Source organism: Idiotropiscis lumnitzeri, chromosome 3 (assembly GCF_059441095.1).
Source record: "Idiotropiscis lumnitzeri isolate Australia: NSW breed Sydney's pygmy pipehorse chromosome 3, RoL_Ilum_1.0, whole genome shotgun sequence".
NCBI lineage: Eukaryota > Metazoa > Chordata > Actinopteri > Syngnathiformes > Syngnathidae > Idiotropiscis > Idiotropiscis lumnitzeri.
Window position 1 is genome coordinate 3,439,691 of NC_142393.1, and position 19,914 is coordinate 3,459,604.

General features: G+C 42.6%; 2 protein-coding genes across 3 annotated transcripts in view; one reads left to right on the forward strand and one right to left on the reverse strand.

Moving 5' to 3' along the window:
* The window catches only part of filip1l (filamin A interacting protein 1-like), a 32,535-nt gene extending 20,035 nt beyond the window's left edge, over positions 1-12,500 (forward strand). For both annotated transcript variants that reach the window (XM_088290090.1, XM_088290089.1), the window contains exons 5-6: positions 6,022-8,752; positions 11,975-12,500. In XM_088290090.1, coding sequence (XP_088146216.1) covers positions 6,022-8,752; positions 11,975-12,187 — 2,944 coding nt within the window. In that variant the 3' untranslated portion in view covers positions 12,188-12,500. The remainder of the gene's footprint in view (positions 1-6,021; positions 8,753-11,974) is intronic.
* Positions 1-19,914, reverse strand: part of ect2l (epithelial cell transforming 2 like) — a 34,287-nt gene that overhangs the window by 13,046 nt on the left and 1,327 nt on the right. Inside the window, exons 4-21 of the mRNA XM_088290096.1 lie at positions 19,601-19,859; positions 19,322-19,523; positions 18,935-19,052; positions 18,677-18,842; positions 18,420-18,542; positions 18,256-18,348; positions 17,954-18,163; positions 17,785-17,888; positions 17,484-17,594; positions 17,307-17,393; positions 17,014-17,123; positions 16,789-16,936; positions 14,823-14,896; positions 14,561-14,717; positions 14,420-14,485; positions 14,254-14,342; positions 13,173-13,345; positions 12,940-13,096 (exon numbers count right to left, since the gene is read on the reverse strand). Coding sequence (XP_088146222.1) covers positions 12,966-13,096; positions 13,173-13,345; positions 14,254-14,342; positions 14,420-14,485; positions 14,561-14,717; positions 14,823-14,896; positions 16,789-16,936; positions 17,014-17,123; positions 17,307-17,393; positions 17,484-17,594; positions 17,785-17,888; positions 17,954-18,163; positions 18,256-18,348; positions 18,420-18,542; positions 18,677-18,842; positions 18,935-19,052; positions 19,322-19,523; positions 19,601-19,859 — 2,421 coding nt within the window. The 3' untranslated portion in view covers positions 12,940-12,965. The remainder of the gene's footprint in view (positions 1-12,939; positions 13,097-13,172; positions 13,346-14,253; positions 14,343-14,419; positions 14,486-14,560; positions 14,718-14,822; positions 14,897-16,788; positions 16,937-17,013; positions 17,124-17,306; positions 17,394-17,483; positions 17,595-17,784; positions 17,889-17,953; positions 18,164-18,255; positions 18,349-18,419; positions 18,543-18,676; positions 18,843-18,934; positions 19,053-19,321; positions 19,524-19,600; positions 19,860-19,914) is intronic.

The following is a 19,914-nucleotide window of genomic DNA, read 5'->3' on the forward strand; positions in this document are numbered from 1 at the left end:
TTTTATTCTTTTTTTTTTATTGTATAATAGCATTTTCTGCCATGTCTGTAAAAGTCACTGCACATTGTGAAGAAAATCGCAAATTAAATCGAAATTGCGATATCTGTCCCAAAAAAAAATAAATCGCGAAACAATTTTTTCCTAAAATCGTTCAGCCCGATAGTACACAGTAGCTGCGCTCTGAGGCGACGGCGGTCGAGGCACGCTCGTCGGACTAAATAGGCTTCAGGGGCCAGATCTGATTTCAGGCGTCTCGGGAGGATCCGAGCAGTGCGAGCAAGTAGGAAGTATCAATGTCAGCATGGGGACGGGCCACGAGGCCCCTGCAAAGAACCAAATGGACCGTAACGTGGTCTTTGGGTCACAATCGGTGATCTGGCGTTCGCAGGAACTCACACGCTCGGTTCCTTGGATCAGAGTTCTCGTAAAGTTTAATCAGGGGCACGGCATGTGCGGTTTGGATTCAGAGCAAAGGGGAGAGGCTAAATGCCGTGTCTCCATCTCGCTCTCTAATTTAATGTAAGTATAGCATGAGCTCATTCCAGAAAAACACTCTTTTTCCAAACAAAGAACTCATGAGCTCACTTTTGAAGAAGCCATGCATGACATCCGAACGCTCAAGTCGGAGCGACCCGGAATGGGATTTAACGACAATTCCCAAGCAAGCCGGGCCTCATTTTGAGCCCAGTTAAACCCAAATTCAGCTGCTATGCCGAAGCTAATTATTGTCATAAAATAAAAGGAAGACATAGTGAGCAACGTGGGCGGAGAAAAACAAGAGAGAAAAAAAAAAAAAGTTCAAGTGCTTGTGAGGACTGGCTCCAGATGGGAGCCAACTGTTGTGCTCAGTCACTGAGGTGTGAGCAGTTGTGTCGGTTCACCGTGCGTGACATCACCCGGAATCCCGCATCCACTCCACTCATCATGTGGATATTAAAGAGGCTTTTTTTTTTCTCCTCAAAGCAAAGTCTGAACATGTCGCTCTTTTCAAGAGCGCAAATCCAATCCGTTGCCGTTCTTCGCAACGTGGCAAGTCTTAGAGTAGTGATTCGCAACCAATGTGTCGTACCAATAGAAGAATAATTAAATGTTTTTTTTTTTTTTGTAACCTTTTGCCGTTCATGCGGCAGAAGAATAGCTTCGGGCCCAGACTTTACTTTTCGTCCCTGTCCTGTGAAAAACAATTTGTCCAATTTAGCATTTGTTTTTAACTTCCATGTTAATAGGATGACTGTAATGCAGAAATTCTATTCACGTAAAAATAAAAAAAAATCTGAAAAAAAAAAACGATTTTGGAGTTAATTGAGATGAGCTCGATAATATTTCAGAATATAAAGCCCATGAAAAATATTCAATTTCTTAAATTTTGCTACTCTTGCTACATCTTTAAAAAAAAAATGTTTTCGTCTATAATCTGCATAACTCCCAAATTCCAAATACAAATATTGTCACTCAGAGGTCCCCAAACACCGGCTTGTGGCCCGGTACCGGTCTGCAGGCCACTTTCGACTGGGCCAAACAGATGAAAGAAAGAAAGAAAAAAAACTTGCAGTACTTCCGTTTTATTTATTATTTGAAAATAAAAAAATATCTTATTTTTCAAAATGTATCTATGATGGACTTGTGACTAGCGGTGCAACGGATCATCTTTGACCCGTGAGCCGTACGAATCAAGCACCACGTTTTGGGCCGGGCACAATCTACAGAATGACTGGTGAAAATAAAATGCTGCACATTAGCAGCATGAGAAATTGAAAGCACACGTGGATCACGTAAGTCGCATTTTGGCAACTTGAGGTGAAACGAGTCCTCAACACCGATTGCCGGGCAGCAAAAGTTATGGACTTGTATGAACCGGTCCGCGGCGGCAAAAATGTCGTGGACCACTGACTCACTGCATTATTTTTTTTCTTCTTACTATTTGTGACAGTTTTGTTTAGCTTTGTGCCATGATATTTATATTCAATAAAATATGTGCCTCGGCTCAATCAAGGTCGGGAAACACCGGCTGACAGGATTCACCCCGTCACGCTGACGACTCCCCTCACATACACCTTTGGATGCCGATGTGATGATGTCACACATCACTCGGACGATGACGTGACCATGAGCCTGAAAGCAACATGCAACTTGCCTCACCCCCGCTTGAAGCGCTTTGGGCAATGATGTCACCATGATTGCGCAATACACACTCACGGTGCATCGCGAGTCTGTCTGTAAATTCCTGCACGGCAAACGGCCTGTCATTTCCATTCCTCGTCAACGGTTATGTGACAGGCGGAAGGATCTATAGGCGGGGTCACCAAAATGCGGCTTACGGGCACCAAGTCACCCCTCGCATAGGTTGTAAAAATTGCTCAGTCGCTCATTGTAAATGGCAAGTGCAAATGGGACAGAGGGTTATAGAAATAAAGGGTTGCGCATTGATATGTTGCTAATTTGTTAAAACGTTGGTGTGAGAAATCATGATCAATGATGACATTGTTATTAAATCATTCACTGCCATTGACGAGTATAGAAGACAAAAAGTACATTCATTTTACCAAGGCTGGCAAAGAATGACTTCCTAAAGACATCATTAGAAAAAAAATAGTTATGTCAGAAGTGTTTCTCAACTGAAAGGCCGTCACCTGTATCAGTACGGCCGTTCGTCCAACCACTGCTTATTTTTTATTTATTTATTTTTACCGTAAACTTCAATATTTTTTTTTGATAAATGTGGTGACTCCCACACCGGCTTCATTTGCTCCTTCACACGAGAGGTTGTTTTAATCACGCGGGCTATACGCGCTGGCGGATTCAAGAACAGGAGCAGATTCTCGAAGGGACTGCTGGTCTAAATGTGCTAATGTCGGAGATTTTGGATGTCTTGCGATAAAATGCGCTACTTTTTTTTTTAATATCAAATAGGGACACCCCTAGTAACGATTCATCAAAAATCACTTTAAAATCAATTTAAACTGCTTAAAATATGCACAGGTGTAAAAACAACAACAACAAAAAAAAAATCATTTGCGAAGAATTGATTTGCAAATCCAAGTTGCTTCCATCATAAATGCAGATGTGCAAAGTGAAATTCTGATCAGAAAATGATTTGTAATGTGAATCGTCAAATCTATTGTACATTTATTTATTTAGATATTTAGTTCTGGCACTAATAAGACTTTGATAAGATAAACATGTAGTTTAAACAGTCAAAAATGATTAGTTTATTTTGCATTTTTTTTCTAACGGCAACAAAAGTCACTATTTATGACAACGATAAAATGCAGATGTCAGAATAAAAACATCTTTTGGTTATGAGATGTGTCATTCATTTTGTTGAAAATAAATAAATAAAAAAATCAAATAAATTAAAATCAAATAAAATGAAATAAAATAAATAAATAAATCCGATAAGTACGTTCAAACCGTATTTGGGTAGACATTTGAATGCAATTGCAAGTACATTTGAACTTAAGTTTGAACATACTCGCAAATACGTTCTAATGCACTCGCTAGTATGTTTGAAAGTATTTGGCAGTCAAAATATTTTTTACTCCACATCGGCAGCACCACGTTTTCGTACATTAACATGGTGGCAAAAGTACTTGCACTGAAGCACAAGTACAAATATGTGTGGCGGAAAAGACTCACAAGTCTGCGTTACTGATGTAAAGTGCCGATTTTGAAATGAGTTTTTACCTCCAGTTATAAACAAAATCTGTTTTGATAACTTAGCACAAAACCCCCAAAACATCTGCACACAAAATAGTTTCCCACTTATTAATGTTCACAGTGCTCATACTGAGAAGGGGAAAAAAAAGCAAGCTGATGGCTCAGACTTTTATGCCATCAGAGCAATGTGTTCCCATAACTAGCGTGCTAATGTCGTGAAGTGACTCACCCCCCCCCCCAAAAAAAACAACTAAAGATAGCAACGGCAAAAAAAATACACAATTCAATTAAATATAGCCACGGATGGGGAATATCTTGCTTCTCCTCATTACTCTCCCTTGTTCAGTCATCAGACATATCCTCAAGTAAAGCACCTCAAAAATCTACTTAAGTAGATCCAGTAAAGTATTTGTACTTTGTTACTTCCCACCACGAAAGAAAAAGTGTCGTAATGTACACTCAGTGTCTGGTATGCACGCACGGCAGCAAGCAAGCAAGAACACCCCCTTCTTGCGAGTGTGTGCAACGCAAAGCTCCATAAAAGGCCATGTTGATGATGTCATGGTCCACAAGCACACGGAGCAAAGCACATCCTTTATTGTTTGGTCGGGCGGGAGGAATGCTACTCAGAGAGTAGAGCGAGGCGCACGATGTACGGCTAAATAACTCCTGGCCGTGACACCGGGAGAAGCTTTGCGGCAGGTAGGCTCGATTCACTTTGCTTAAGACAAATTCGACAAACTTGGGCAGCTCTCTTCGGGGCTAACAGATCACACATCAGGAGGACTGTGGAGTATTTTGTTGCTGGAGTGTCACCAGGATTTGGATGGCTACACTCATCTGGATTTTTAATTATTTTCCTGCGCTGTAAAACAATGGGGTTAAAGAAAAAAAAAATCTGTATATGTACGCTATTGAGTACTTGAACGCTGTAAAATCAGATTAATTCCATTATATTGAATTGAGTAAATCCCTATAAAACAAGTCAAACTGGAAGTCCGACTCTAAAACTAAATTCCTGAATAATTATGACAGTAATGATAATTTGAATTCATTTAAAAAAAAAAAAAAGAAAGAAAAAAAAGCTTTTTTTTTTTTTTTACATTTAAGAGAAATGAGATCCAATGGAACATCTCAGAGTACATTTTACATGCATGTTCTCATTTGAGACTAAATAGTTCGTCGATGTGAATGTGAGCGTGAATAACTGTTTCCCTGCGACTCAAACGTAAATGTATGAATTAGAAATCAATGAATTACTTTTTCTTAAATGTTTAACTTTTTTAAACTGGCACTTAACCAAATGCTGTACTCATACCAAACAAACACAGATTTCACCATTTAATGATGCATTAAATGCTAATTAAATGAACTCCATCTCCATCCAAGCAGTTTCTTTGCAAATGGCATGCAAAAACATGAACACCGTAAAAACAGGTTACACTGAAAAAAAAAAAATAGATTCGGACAAACACACGCACACACACAGGCAGAGTTATTCCTCGAAACATTCATACCTTGACAAAGTCTTGGGTAGAAAATGAAATTCGAGAATGTCGAAAGCAGCAAATTATGTTGTTCGGATAATGATGCATATTATGTACTTTTTTTTTTTTTTTTACATTTTGACAAAACATTTCATGTCCAAATTAATACCCTTTCTCGTTGGTGTGTAGGTTCGAAATTTTTATTTATATTTTTATAGTAAATGTTTACTTTCTTTGAGTTCCTAAGAAATCAACCAAAAACTACAAAAAGTCCATCAAAATTTTCACGGGCCTCTCACCTGTTAGTTAACTAGAAACCTGGTACAGTACTTTGGCCAGTCACTATAGTTGTCTTAACTTTAACTCACAGAGATGGAAATTAGTACTTATGGTACAGCGGTTTGTGAAGCGTCAAGCCTTTTGAGTAGGACCTACATAGGGTGGGCCACTCGACACGCTCAGATCGGTGGACTGAATGACGAAGAATCATCGTGTTTGTGAAGAATGGCAGGAACACAAACTGCACCGTTTCTCAAACAAATCTCATTTAAATTCAGGATTGGAGTGCAAACTTGACCAAAACAATTTTTTTTTTTTTTTTTAAATCAAGCATCTCTTTATTGCGGAAGAATTTGATGACGTTTATTGGGCAAATCACTGCCTTTCACAATCTCATACTGTGATTAAGAAAAGGGTGTCATTTGTTGAACTCAGGGTTGTTTGCGTCATACGTCACGTTATCTGTTACTGTCGCTTGGCATGCCGCCAAGACGTTGCCGTGGTAGCAATGCAAGCTGCAGCCCAATTGTGATGAAAACAAAGCAGATTCATTGTCTGAGTACTTGACGGTAAAACTTTCTTACTTCCTCTTTTACAGACTGAAGCTGTTAATTGATCAGGAGAAGGCCTACCAAGAACGAAAAGACCAAGAGAACCACAAAAAGGTCACAAATCTGAAAGAGGAACTGACCAAGGTCAAGTCCTTTGCGTTGATGGTGGTAGAGGAACAGCAGCGTCTCAACGAGCAGCTGACTCAACAAACAGCCAAGGTCCAACAGCTGAGCACGACCACCTCAAAGGTTCAGGAGGAGCTGAGCTTCGCCAACAAAAACCTGCAGGAGGAGGAGCAAAAGGTGTGTCGCCTGGAGGCGGAGGTGCGTGACTGCATCAGTCGACATCATCAGGAGCAGGAAGCCATGATGGCCAAGCTGACAAGTGAGGATGCGCAGAACCGGCAGCTCCGTCAGAAGTTGTCCGCTCTAAGCAGGCAGCTTGACGAACTGGAGGATACGAACAAGACCCTGCGCAGAGCCGAGGAAGAGTTGCAGGAGATCCGAGACAAAATGAGCCGAGGCGAATGCGGAAACTCCAGCTTCATGTCGGAGCTGGAAGAGCTACGGAAAAGAGTGCTTGAAATGGAGGGGAAGGATGAGGAACTCATTCGAATGGAGGACCACTGCAGAGACCTGAACAAGAAACTGGAAAAAGAAGCCAGTCAAAGTCACAGTTTGAAGGCTGAAATTGATAAACTGAATCACAGAATTATGGACTTGGAAAAACTAGAGGATGCATTTAGAGAGAGCAAACAGGAATGCACGTCACTAAAAAGTCACCTGGAGAGGGAAAAGACGGTGTCAAAGGCTCTCTCTGGTGAACTGGAAGCCTTGAAAGCTCAAGTTAAAGAGCTGGAGTGCGTGGAGGGTCAGCTCGAAAAGACGGAGTTGACACTGAAAGAGGATCTCACCAAGTTAAAGACACTGACCGTCATGTTGGTTGATGAGCGGAAGGCCATGGCTGAGAAGCTCAAGCAGATGGAAAACAAGGTACAAAACAGCAGCGGCAAACTTCAGGTGGAACAGGATAAAGTTACGTCAGTCACAGAAAAGCTCATTGAGGAGAGCAAGAAAGCGTTGAGGTCAAAGGCTGAGCTGGAGCAAAAGATGTGCGAGGCCAAGAGGGAGCGGGATGACCTCAAGGGCAAACTTAGAGGCCAGGAGGAGAAGAACGTCGATTTGGAGTCCAAACTCAATATGATGAAAAAAAAGTTGCAATCACTCGAGACGATAGAAAGAGACTACCTAAGGAGCAAAGCGAAAGAGGAGCATGTCAAAACCCCCCTAGCCAACCGCTTCCAACAAGAGGACAACAAAGTCAAAGACCTGACCCAGGAGGTTGAGCGTCTCCGACGCAAACTCAAAGACATTAAGGTTGTCGATAGTGACCTGTTAAGAACAGAGGAGCTGGAATCCTTGGAGAAGCGATTCACAAGTGAACAGGAAAAGGCGAAGGCTTTGATGAAGGAGCTGGAAATGTCCAGAAAAGAACTTTCCTCATACCAGCTGGCTGAGAAGAATGAGTCAAACCAAGAGCATGACTTGTTCAAACGTCTGAAGGAAGAGGAGGCGAGGTCAAGTCATTTGGCGCAGGAGGTTGCAGCTCTCAAAGAGAAGATCCACGAATACATGGGACAAGAGGAGTCCATGTGCCGCATGAAGACGGACCACACGTCTCTGCGAAGGAAACTCACCCAACAGGAAGTCCGGAACAAGGAACTGGCCAGGGAGATGGAGACGCTCACACGAGAGCTTGAACGATATCGACGATTTAGCAAAAGTTTGCGCCCTGGTATGAACGGAAGACGCTTTTCGGATTTGCACCTTGCCACCAAAGAGGTTCAGACTGATCCTCATGACCTCTCGACGGCGGTCCCGTTAGAGAAAGTCCTGCCTAATGGCAAGCTGTGTGATGAAAGCGAATCTGGGGACAATGCGATTTACAACAAATGCGCCCCCTCCCTCGTAAATAACATCAATAACCTCAATAACAACATGAGAAGAGTCCCGTGCGCTAAAGCCAACGAGGGCTCTCGCCCGCCGAATGGCAAATGGCAACAGCGGCCGAATGGTAACCATGGCGATGTGCTATTGACCCACAGTCCCGGCCAGCCGCTTCAGATTAAAGTGACTCCCGAGCACGGACACAACATGGCGACACTTGAGATCACCAGCCCTACCGCAGAGAACGCGCCGTCCTACACCAGCACTGCCATCATACCCACAAGCGGAGGCCCGCCCAAACAGAGAATTACCATCATCCAGAACACCGCCGTCTCCCCGACGGCGAAATGCAGACGTTCCCCAATATCAGACAGGCCGTGCTCACCAGATAGGGTGCTCTCACCTCTCACCATGGCAACATACTCCACCAGAGCCCTGACCCCGGACTCTTGCAGCTCACTGACCCCCGACAGAGCCATGTCCCCAATCCAAATTGTTTCCGTCACAACGGGAAACCCTGAGCGCAACGTCTCAACTGACCCGGTGGAGATTTCCGGGGGGCACGCCGTCTTCCGCGTGACCCCGGAGCGCCAGAACGGCTGGCAGGTGCAGAGGTCCAACAGCTCCGGGCCAAACATCATCACCACGGAGGACAACAAAATCCACATTCACTTAGGGAGTCCCTTCGTTCAGAACGTGGGCTCACCAGCAATGCAGGAGAAGAGAATCGCTAACGGCGGCGTTGCCACACCCAAAAGCAAGAGCAAAGTCACGAGTAGCATCCTGATTAAGCCCACCGCCACCCAACCCCAACGGCCATCACAGATGACAGTAAGTAATGTTTATGACTGACCCTTATGACACCCTTCCCCACCCTCAACCTCCAACCCTTCACCCGAGAGATTCGATACAAAAATCCCGTGAACAAGTCTTCCTTGACTCCGAGGGAGTTGGAGGGGCTTTGATTGCGGTTGCTTTGCTTTGCTCGCTCCCGTTTGATTTGCCTCCGTCGGACTAATCAAGAGTTGACGTACCGTGTGCCGATGTACACCGTTATGTCCCATCATGTGTCCGAGTTTGTTTCTGAGAATTAAAGTTGTTCTCGTTTGTCATTCATGCTCACCCGCCTCATTTATTCACGGAATGAAGCATGTTTCGGTTGGGTGTAATTAAAAAAAGTTATTTTAGTGGATTTGTGCAGCATGTGCAGTTCACTTTTTTTCCATTGTTGTGGTTGAGAATGGACTCACATTTTCATCAAAAATTAAATTCATAATCATCACTTTTTTAACTCACATTTTTTATGTCACTCCAGACGCAAACTCAGAAAACGGAACTATCAAATTCTCTCCAAAAAAAAAAAAAGAGAAATCCCTAAAACAAATTTTGGATTTGGCCTTTGTAGGCCACCACAACTGATTTGAAATCAAACAAGACTTGAATTTGAAATGTTTCTCAAAATACATGACTTCCAATCATTTAATTCTGCCATTTTCAATTTGGGCATCTGACGTAGTTGTAAGGTAAATCACACGCTAATTTGTAAGTCTTTGAAGAACGCTTTGCAGTGACATTTGAATATCAACAACTTCTGAGTTTGCTCCGGGGAGATTTTTTGACAGGACTTCACTGCAGTAACCTTCAGTTAAAAAAAATCATCTTGCAAATTGCAGCAGTGAAAATATCAAAGGTTGCAGCACATGATGTGGTAAAGCATGCTTTGGATCATCCGACTCTTTCCATCATTCGGACACCAGTTGGCCATTGGTGCATGTCTGATTCAAAACAATGCCACTGGAGTTTTGTTTTTACAGCAAAATTCTAATCTGGTTTTTCCCGTTTGTGGATTTGACCATTTTCCCACGAAAAGCATCCTGATATCATCTGCTTTAGTTACAGCGAGACGGAACTAGAGGCTTTTTTGAATCCTCATTAATTAACTTTTGCTCCCATCTGTATGCACACTTTGGAAAAAAAAATGTTGCTCCAACATTTGTACAAAGATTGAGCATGCAGCCTGATTGGTTGAAGTCACAACATTGAATGCCGGAGAACAAATGATGCAATATGGATTTTATAAAATTAACTCATCTACGCAACATGAATGCATAGCTCCAGAAATCATCACGTGAGTACGTAAAAAAACAACCTCCCTGGCAGAGGAAGGATTACAATTTTCCGATTTAAAGCATACATTATGTAAAAATTGACACCAAGTATTTGTCATAACAGCAATATTGTTTGAGAAAATGCAAAGTAACGAGGCAGCGAAGAACAGCAGGCATAACGTGAAGTGTGCTAAGCCTTTCCGCAGCTCTTCAACCCAGACCCGTGAAATCAGGCATTAAACGAACAAATGCGACGATAAGCGTCACAGTTGAGGAAATTGGATCCTTCGTCGGTCTGGACAGGAGGATATGATGCATGCTGAACAAGATGCTCTTCATTAGCGCAAGGCGTGAGAAAAGTAAGCAGCTGGCTCTGCTGTCTGTGATTCACTCGGGATGGAATACACAAAGAGCTCAACAGCTGCACTGAAACTTCCGGATGACAGCAACCATGGCGACCGGCAGGCACACTGAAAGTATGATAACGCTTGTCTAGGGGCTTTCTCCAAACATACCGCATCACATGCGAGTGAGCATGCAGACGCCATGAATGTGAGCGCTCTCCTGCACAAGCACCAAAACAAAGCTTCTGTTTGGTTGCTATGGCAACAGCGAGAGGAAGCTGAGCTCCTGCCTCAGCAATGATATGCCAAAGAAGAAAATAGAATCCCACAAATCAAATTACTGACACATACCTCGGTGTCAGCACTGAAACTTACAATGTCACGATGTAAGAAAGCACTTCACTAAGAGGTCACGGAAGCTAAAAAAACAACGTGTAAGTGTAAACTATGGAGAAACACACACACTTTGACTCGGTTGTTCATACAATTGGCACTGCAGGGAAAGTCGTCATCAAGAAGCAGGGCACGCTCAGCATTGTCATTGCGCTATTCGCTTTTGAACAGAAGTTAAATAAATAATAAATAAGCATTACGTTAAACTACTGAGGGCATTTGAGGACACAACATGTGTGTGTGTGCGTGTGGTGGGGGAAGCACATTGTTTATGAGAAACTCATTTTTTATGAGCAAATGATCATCTCCACATTAAACACTAAATAACCAAACTGTCAAACTTTGGTTTGAAAGTCGTGACAATTCCGTAAGACAAACGGCAGTTCTTTCCAGCAGCGTGACTGCGCACAAAATCAATAAAAAAAATTGATGATTATTTTTTTGAAAATTGAACACTGTTTCAGCCAATCAAATGCGAATCTGATTTAGTTAGTCCTCATTATTTTTGCATTTTAAAGGGACACTTGGATGAGTTGAACATTGGCACTTATATAATAGGGTTGCATGTTAAAATGACATCAGTACTAAAATGCCTCCCGCCTCTCCAAAAAGACTCTGGAGTCATTTAAGTTTGTTTTTTTTCTTGTGATGAGATTTACAATTAATTGGCACGCCCCCTTTTGGAGCTGACTTGTTATTTTTTTTCTGGTTTCAGCGTAGCCGTAATCCTCATTGAAAGTAGGTGTTTTTTCAAGTCGTCACTTATTTCCAAATTTCTCCAAAATGAAAGGATTAAAAAAATGAAAATGATAACTAGTTTCAGTTTCCTGATTTAAAAAAAAAAACTGAGCTTGTTAGTGAAAAATGGCCCATCTTGGCTGGTCAGATACTTTAAGCAAACTCAACCTCATGGACATCAGCTGATGCAGGAAATCAGATTCATGTCATTCTGTCCATTTTCGGACATGCTTCGAATCAAATATTAACTCGTCATTGCCAAACTACCTAACGGCCACCCCACCCATGAATCGAATGTGTCTGCAAAATCTGCACAGGAAATGTTTGGAGGAACTTATTAAACGTGTTTGGCGCCACCTACTGGTCACTTTTTGTTTGTGGTCTTCAACCAAACCAACTTCCACTGTTTCTTGAGCTGCTTGAGGTACACAGACATCAAATCACTTTGACTCCACTGTGTGTTCCTCCAGATACCTCAAGAATCATTCCGACGCCCGGGGCCGACACGGATCCCAAAACCAAAAGGCTACTCGTCTGTAAAAGGGACAGGCGCCAACGGGGCCTTGCAGATTAGGAGCCAGTCACCGCACAGTGCACTAAACGGTGGCAAGGATCAGGCCGTGCACACGTCTGCAGCACACAGAACCAACAACAATCCAAACCTCGCCAACCGCAGACTTTAGTCAAATATCATGAATAAATAATAGATAAATGACAATGTGAGCTCACTTTGGATTTGATGTCATTAAAGTGGCTGCTTTAGTTGAGGTCTAATTATGTCGGCATCACTGATGAAGAGTCAAAGGGAGACTACTTGAGAAAGCTGTATGTTGCGTATTTGTATTTATTTTTTATCAGTTTGAAAAAAAATTCACAAATTAAAAAAAAAAATACTAGAAACGAACTTTTTTTTTTAAATGGCAAAAATGTACTAAAGGCGATAAACCGATGATGAAATGTAGCTGCATCACACTTTGTAACAGTTTTTTTTTCCCCCCTCTTGAGTTCAATAAAGACCTTTTATATCGGAACGTACACGTCTCAAATTCATTTTGACCGTAAAGTCTGCAACGGGATTGACATTGAATAAAACACAGTGGTTGGTTATTAAGATTCAGAGCGCCTCACATTTTAGGTTACAAGCTTCTTCTAAAATGGAATGCATTCAGCAAAGGCTATGAATAAACAAATATAAAATAATGTATTATTTTCTTTAATCTGGATAAATCTGCAAAAAAAAAAAAAAAAATGCGTACAATTTTGATGAGTAAAAAAAAATCCAATGTAACTTAACAAAATGTGGAAAAAGTATAGTGCTCTATAAACCTTGTGTATGCACTGTAATATTCTAGATTTAAAAAAGTAATCATGATACAATCCTAAAAACTATTACTTGCGATTCCCTGACACGACAAATCCAACTTTCGGTCCAAACCTCCTTTTTGACTTCGCCCGTGTTGATCACGTGGATGTCAGCGTTGTTTGCGTGGCGCTGCTCAGCACGCACAGGAAGTGATCCAAGTCCTGACCTCGCTCTGTGGCACAAACCCACGAGCGAACGGGTCCCTCCAAGATGAAGGCGTTCTTCACGTCTATGGAAATATAAATCAGTTGAGCAAAGCGGAGCCGCAGCGGCATTGAAAATGGAGTCCGCGTGTGACAACTTACAGCGCGAGTGTGTGTGTTTCCTCACATTCAAATTGTCGAGCGCCACACAAGCAAGGAATGCGTGTGTGCTCCTGTGCGCTAGTGTGAAAGGTGCATGCTGCCTTTGCCGCCGTGTCAGCATCAAAACATCAGTGAACAGGAAGAGGCTGACATCCGCCACATGCTCGTAGACCCTAATCAAATATGAGACAGGATGTGATGTTAACATTCGCAACGGCAGTATTAATACTTTAGACGCAAATTCAGTGGCGGGCCGTGCATGTCACACGTCGCCCTTCGGTGAAGTCCAACATAAATCCCCTCATTTTACCATCATTTATGACACCACGGCAGGACAAATAATATACAGAAAGACACTAAGACATTACTGAGTGTTGGACGACCGAGCTTCTCTTGAAAGGTCCGTCTTAATAATGGTCTCGCAAGTGTATCTGCAATTAAATCCCCACTTTTCCCTCTTTCGGCCATTGCAGTTTAAAAAAGCAAGAATACGTTTTAGATTTTCGAACGGTCGCCAGTTACAACTTCCTGGTGTGTTGATTCCGCATAGCGCTGCCCCCTCACGAGTGAGTATCCAATCACAAGACGCGTTCATCACCTTCAACATACTGTCACCAACTCCCGATCTGATTGGCTATCGCAACTGTCTATCAACTGTAACACCACCTCATTCACACAGAACAGACGCCTGCGATTATATGTGAAGGCCTCGGACGAATTGTGCGTGCTACTGGTATCATGAAATCTGCCTAGCAACACGAGCTAGCTGAATTCTGATTGGATCAAAACTCTCACCTAAAAAGACAACGCTAGGATATAATATGACATCAATGTGAAGAATATGATCAGGATTTCTTGATTATGTTCGGGCAGCAGAGAAGGCCTTGAAAGCCTTGAGCGCCCACCACTGCAAATATTATAAAACCAATACAAACACAAATTCACTTGTGTAAGAGAAGTGTTGCAAAAGTGTGGCTAATCTACTTCAGTTTCCTCGTTCTGCGGAAGTCCTATGATATTGTTGACATTCTAAAAAAGTGGAGCAATGCAAAGTATTTGTAACTTGCTATGAAATGGCTACCTGAGAGATTCTGGTATGCGTTCGTTGGCACTGTGTAGCAAATCAGCATCCTGACTGGTTATCAGCTGCCGGTTTCCCACTCTGAGACTCTGCATGCACACACACACAACCACTTTAAACTGCTTGTGTGTAGAACTGTCAACAAGAAACACAAATAGTGTTCTACCGGACAGCCTTGGATCATCTTCTGGGTTTCCTCCAACACGCGGTCTCTTTCGCAGCTGCGTTTTAGCTGAAACGAGACAACACATGTCGCTTGCATTCTTTTTGATGACAACATTGCTCGCTGTGTGTGTGTTCATTGCACCTTTTGGATGAACTGTGTGTATCGCTGCAGGGTGTTGAGGGCGGAGGAGACTTGCGTGTGATCAGGGTGACTGGCATGAGTGTGCAAAGTCAGAGCTTGCAGCAACGTTGCGTACTCTTGGATTCTCCACACGGGACACAGCAGCAGCTCCTGTAAACTTTAGGAGGAGGCGCACACATGAACACAGAGACAGAGTTGCATCCACGCACAAGATGTGCGTTAACATCCCGGTTCAACGGAGCGCAAGCGTACACGAGGTCACCTCAGCATGTGTGTTGCCAGAGTTCGGTCCGTTCGCTTCAGGAAAGCTCGAAATGCTGGCTTGGTATCCCTGCACTGATAGGCATATGTAGAAAATTCCTCAGATAGGATTGAGGCAATGATAACTACCATATAGACCAGGGATGGGCAAACTTTTTGATTGGGGGGGCCACAGTGGGTGCTAAAATTTGACAGAGGGGCAGGACCAGGGACAGATGGATGGAGTGTTTTGGTCACCTCACCTCATCGGAGAAAATAATGTATTCAATTTTAAATGAAAGGGAACAAAAGCATTACAACAATATATATGTCTTTGAAAAAACACGGTATTTAGAAAATAAAACATTAACATGGTTGATTCATTTAATTTTTTTCAAGTTTGGTGGGCCGGATTAAAATGTTTAATGGGCCACATGTGGCCCCCGGGCCGTAGTTTGCCCAGGGCTAGCATAGACAAACAATACAAACATTTGCATCAAAAACCCTACCTATATGATAATGAAGCTCTGTCAATTTTACAAACTGTTTATTTTATTATTGTCTGTGTCCAGTGTTGGGCAAGTTACTCCCAAACTGTAACACATTACATATTACGTGATATGTGCATGTGAAAGTAATAAGTTCCTTTACAATATTCTGGTCTTTGTAGAGTATGACACTTTTAAAGGGAAATGAAAAAAATTCTACCATACTGGTAAAGTTAACTCGTATGAAGATCTTTAACTATATAGAGTGGGCTAAAATATTAAATGTTTCAACTCTATAGTGGGAGATTACTGCCTATAGCATGTCCTCCGAACAAGGATGAGATTTTACGGATGATTTTGTGGTTAATGTTTGAGCAACATTTATCCATAACCGTGTAACCTTGGAACCTAATCACCGTATGAGCTGAAATGTGTTTCAAAACACACGCTAACATATTTCACATTCAACACTCAATATTTACAAACACAAAATACTTATATCCATCATTTACACACCTTTTGCCTCTTCGGAGGGGGTTCTAGTAATATAAATGTCCGTTTTTCTGAGGCACAATATGGAATTCCTGGCCGTACTTTGTTCTGTACTAAACAGGAACTTTGCATTCAAAATAAAAGTATTTAGCTAAAACCGGAAGTAGTACTTATCAATGCAAATTTCAAAAGAAAAGAAAATCTAATAAATAAAATCACTGCTGCTGTTCCAAAAATATTAATATGGTTATTTACACTACCTATGATCAATACTTGTATCAATAAGAATTTGTTTTTTAAATACAACTATTAGAACGGATATTTTGGTCAGTTAAAAAAATAATCCCAGACTGTTAAGTATAAATGAATTTATCAACATACTTAAATTAATTTTGACACAAAAAATAATGATGGATAACGGATAATTGATCATTTTAACAATAAACAATAAATAAAAGCAAAATTACTCTATGTATTGATAAAGTAAAAACTGACCTGACTACAGTTTTTTTCATTAAGAAATATATTAATTAATTAGTATATTAATTAATTAGTATATATATATATATATATATATATATATATATATATATATATATATATATATATATATATATTCCTGCTTGTATTTTGAGTATATGTTTTGCATTTTATTTTATAAAAACCATGACTGTGATTGGTGTCGCAAACAATGACTTCTCAGCCATTAAGAAGGCTGATCATTGCGTAAATACAAACAAAACGGAACAATCGACTTATTTGTGCTACGCTACGTACGCGGGGGGTCAAAGACCTCAGATTGTGAGGGTTGCTTTTTCTCCTAGCTTACCCAGTAAGTGAGGAGGAAAGCTGCAATTTCTTTTACAGTATTTGATTAAATCCGTGTCAAGGTCCTGAAATTTGTATATTTCAGTGAACGAGCGAGCCAACGCCGCTGTTAATATGATCGTTCAGTGTCGAATATTTTGTGAAGGTCTTGCGCTCATGAATTGTGCAAGTGGGCGTTACCTTGTCAATGGTACTGAGAGCAGTCGTGTAGTTGTTGAGGTAGTTTGTGTACACTCTGAGGTGAGTACACAGTTTCAAGCACACGTCGCCAACACACTGCTCCGCGCCCCATTGCTGCAGTCTGGCATCTAATTGTGCCTTGAACTCCCTTTGACCAACAAACAGGTGGGATGTGTTCACAGACACCAAAAACTAAATAATATTGAGTGTGTAAATTGTGCGTACCTGTTGAGGTCCAATATTTTTGCGACGGGGCTCAGGATGACAAGCATGTCGGCGGAGCTGAGAATGGCTCTGTTGGAGTTGAGGGTTGCTGTGAGAGGCTCTTGGTATGCCTTGAGCACAGAGGAGGTCAGAGGGAAATGAACCAATGAATATTTGTCCGAGCAACCCAGAATGTAAATTACAAAGTAGTATTTAAAAAAAAAAAAGCACATTAAATCTCATATTTTTACAGACACTTAGTCGAACGAGACACTTTCAACATCCTCAATCATCGTGTTTGTAAGAGGACACACCTTGACGATAGCGCTCAGTCTGCTGATGTACAGAACCTCACTGAGTTGCAACTCTCTGGCAATGACACCTCTCCAGTCCATCTGCGTCTGGAAAAGAAAAAAAGAAAAAAAACGAGAAAAGATGAAGACGTGTCTTATCTCTGGCACGACGGACAAAAATTAGACAGCCCATCACACCTGAGGAAGCCCCGACATCAGAGAGACATTGGACACTTGGTTTTCCTCTCTTGTCTCCTTCTCATCACTCCACTTTGTCAGGAAGGCAGCGAGAAATTCACATGGTCTTGTCTGAAGATGCAAGACTAGTCAATTAGTCGACTATACTACTCCACAATGAGATGTTGACTCATCTCTAATCATTCATTCAGAAAAAAGAAACGCTTGCGAGGGATTTTAAACAACTTTGCGGCCAGCGCTGTCAAAGCACATTAGGATCTGTGCCCCCCCTGCTGGTCACGAAGCAACTCGTCCGATTTACCTCTGCCTTTTTCCCGAGAAGAGTGAGTCCCTCAGTAAGCGCCAGACTCAGGTCTTCGGTCAAACACAGATCCTCAAGACAGACTTTCTCCCACAGAGAATGACCTGTAGAGTACGAGAGTTTACGAGACGCGCACTTTCCCCGAATTGACGAGAAGTGTGACACCCACCCAGAGCTCTGCCCCGAGCTTGAAGGCCAAGCTGCTGAAGCCGGAACTCCAAACAGCTTTTCATCTCCCCCAGCGCTTCCTCCATCCACTGGGCCTGTCTGCACCAGCCCAGCAGGACTGGCTCGCTAATGTAATGTAGCGCCGGGCCTCCTGGTTGCGGGTTGGCGAGCCCGATGGTACCGATACCGCCATCAGACCAATCGCTAAGAACTAAAGATGAGTCATGAAAAAAAATGGGTTTCGTTCATTTGGAATGGAATATAATCTTAATCATATTTTAAGACTGTGGCTACAGGACTCACTATTTTGAAAACTTCCCGTGGCGAGACCCATCGGTGCCCAAACCTTCAGGCCCGTGAGGGTGGTCAGCTTCTGCATGAGCGCCACACCTGAGGCTGAGAGAGAGAGAGACGCAGTTGAGCCGCAGAGCTGCTTCTGAATCAAAGTGAAAATGGCGATCACCTACTCGATGCCGCACACGGCGAGAAAATGTCGAGCCCACCGCCTTTCTCCGCCACCAGGATGGAAAGTTTTTCCCAGAAATCTCGGTGAGCTGGCGTGAGAATGGTTCTGTCCGATAAGAAGTTGTCTGCAGGTACAAAATATTTGGATGAAAACAAAGAAATAACATATGCCTCAAAAGCTACACATCAGGATTCAAACATCATCATGGAATCGATGTTGCTCATTAAGGACCACAAAAGGCTCTCCTAGAATTCTCACTGTGAAAGAGATGGATTTGTTCTGTCCCTCCTGGCGCCATCAAGCCAAGCCTTTTAAACGTGCGGCCAGAAACGGCCTCCTCCACCTGGGACAACAGCGCCGAGAAGGTCGCTCGGTGGTCATACAGGAGCACAATCACGTCTGCCTTGGCGCCGCTCAGCACCAGCTGCGTGAAAAGCAGGCAGAAAATGACGTGGACGGCGACGGCGGTTTTGCCCAACGTGTTCAAATCGTGTCTTCTTGAAGCTGGCGGATCACCTCGTAAGCGGGGATTTTATTGGAGACCAAAAGCAAGCTGCTTGCAGGATGGCTGTAGATGCTGGAGGGCGGGGGCGGCGCTGGTCGGAAGACGTATTTGGATAGTGGCCCAATAGCTCTGTTTAGAAAATTGCAAACGGCAGCTGAGCTTTATTGACAGTTTCAATGTGGAGGATAAAATGTTTTTTCGTTTATATGAGCTCTGCGATTGACAGGAGACTGTCTCTGTCTCAAAGTCAGCCGGGATTGGCTCCAGCTCACCAATAGAAATGTATAGAAAATGGATCACTGGGAGAATTCAAAAAAATAATAAATAAATAAATCCAGAGAATTCAACCACAGATGAACCGAATCATGAAAAGTCTTAAGTGAGATCTGCAAGCTTACTTTTCATTTTGAGACCTGCTGAAGCTGCGCCCCACGTTCCTCTCCGAGTTCCGGCCGCTGTTTGTGCTCAGACTCCAGTCGGGAGGTTCGCAAGTCCTGAATATTGTCCCAAGGGTGGTTGATCGGTTCTGGGTGCTCCCGCCTCCAGATTCACCCAACCTTGTGCTGCTGCGCCAGGCTTTTCTGGTTTTCAGCGCTATTCCTGACAAAAAAAACAACAACAAAAAAAAAAACAACATAGGCTACTTTTGAATTTTTGATTTCACCACTTTCACTCACTCTTCTCCTCGTGAATCTTTGCCCTGATCATCTGCCTGATTATTCTTTCTTTCAGCCTCTCCTCTTCTTCTTCTTCTTCCTCCTCGGCATAAGGTTGCCTGAGTGTCCAGTACTGTTGCGCTGCCTCATGAGGAGTCAGCCTGTCCAGTGTGTTGATGCAGGAGATGAAATGGTTCTTCCAAGCGCCAAACTCCTTCTCTCCAGGCACGTAGGGAAGAAACCAACCTTGTCGTATGCTGCGCCCCGCCCACAGACAGTCCTGAGGTTTATTTGAGACAAAATGATTCAAATCACCGAACAAGTTTTATACAATT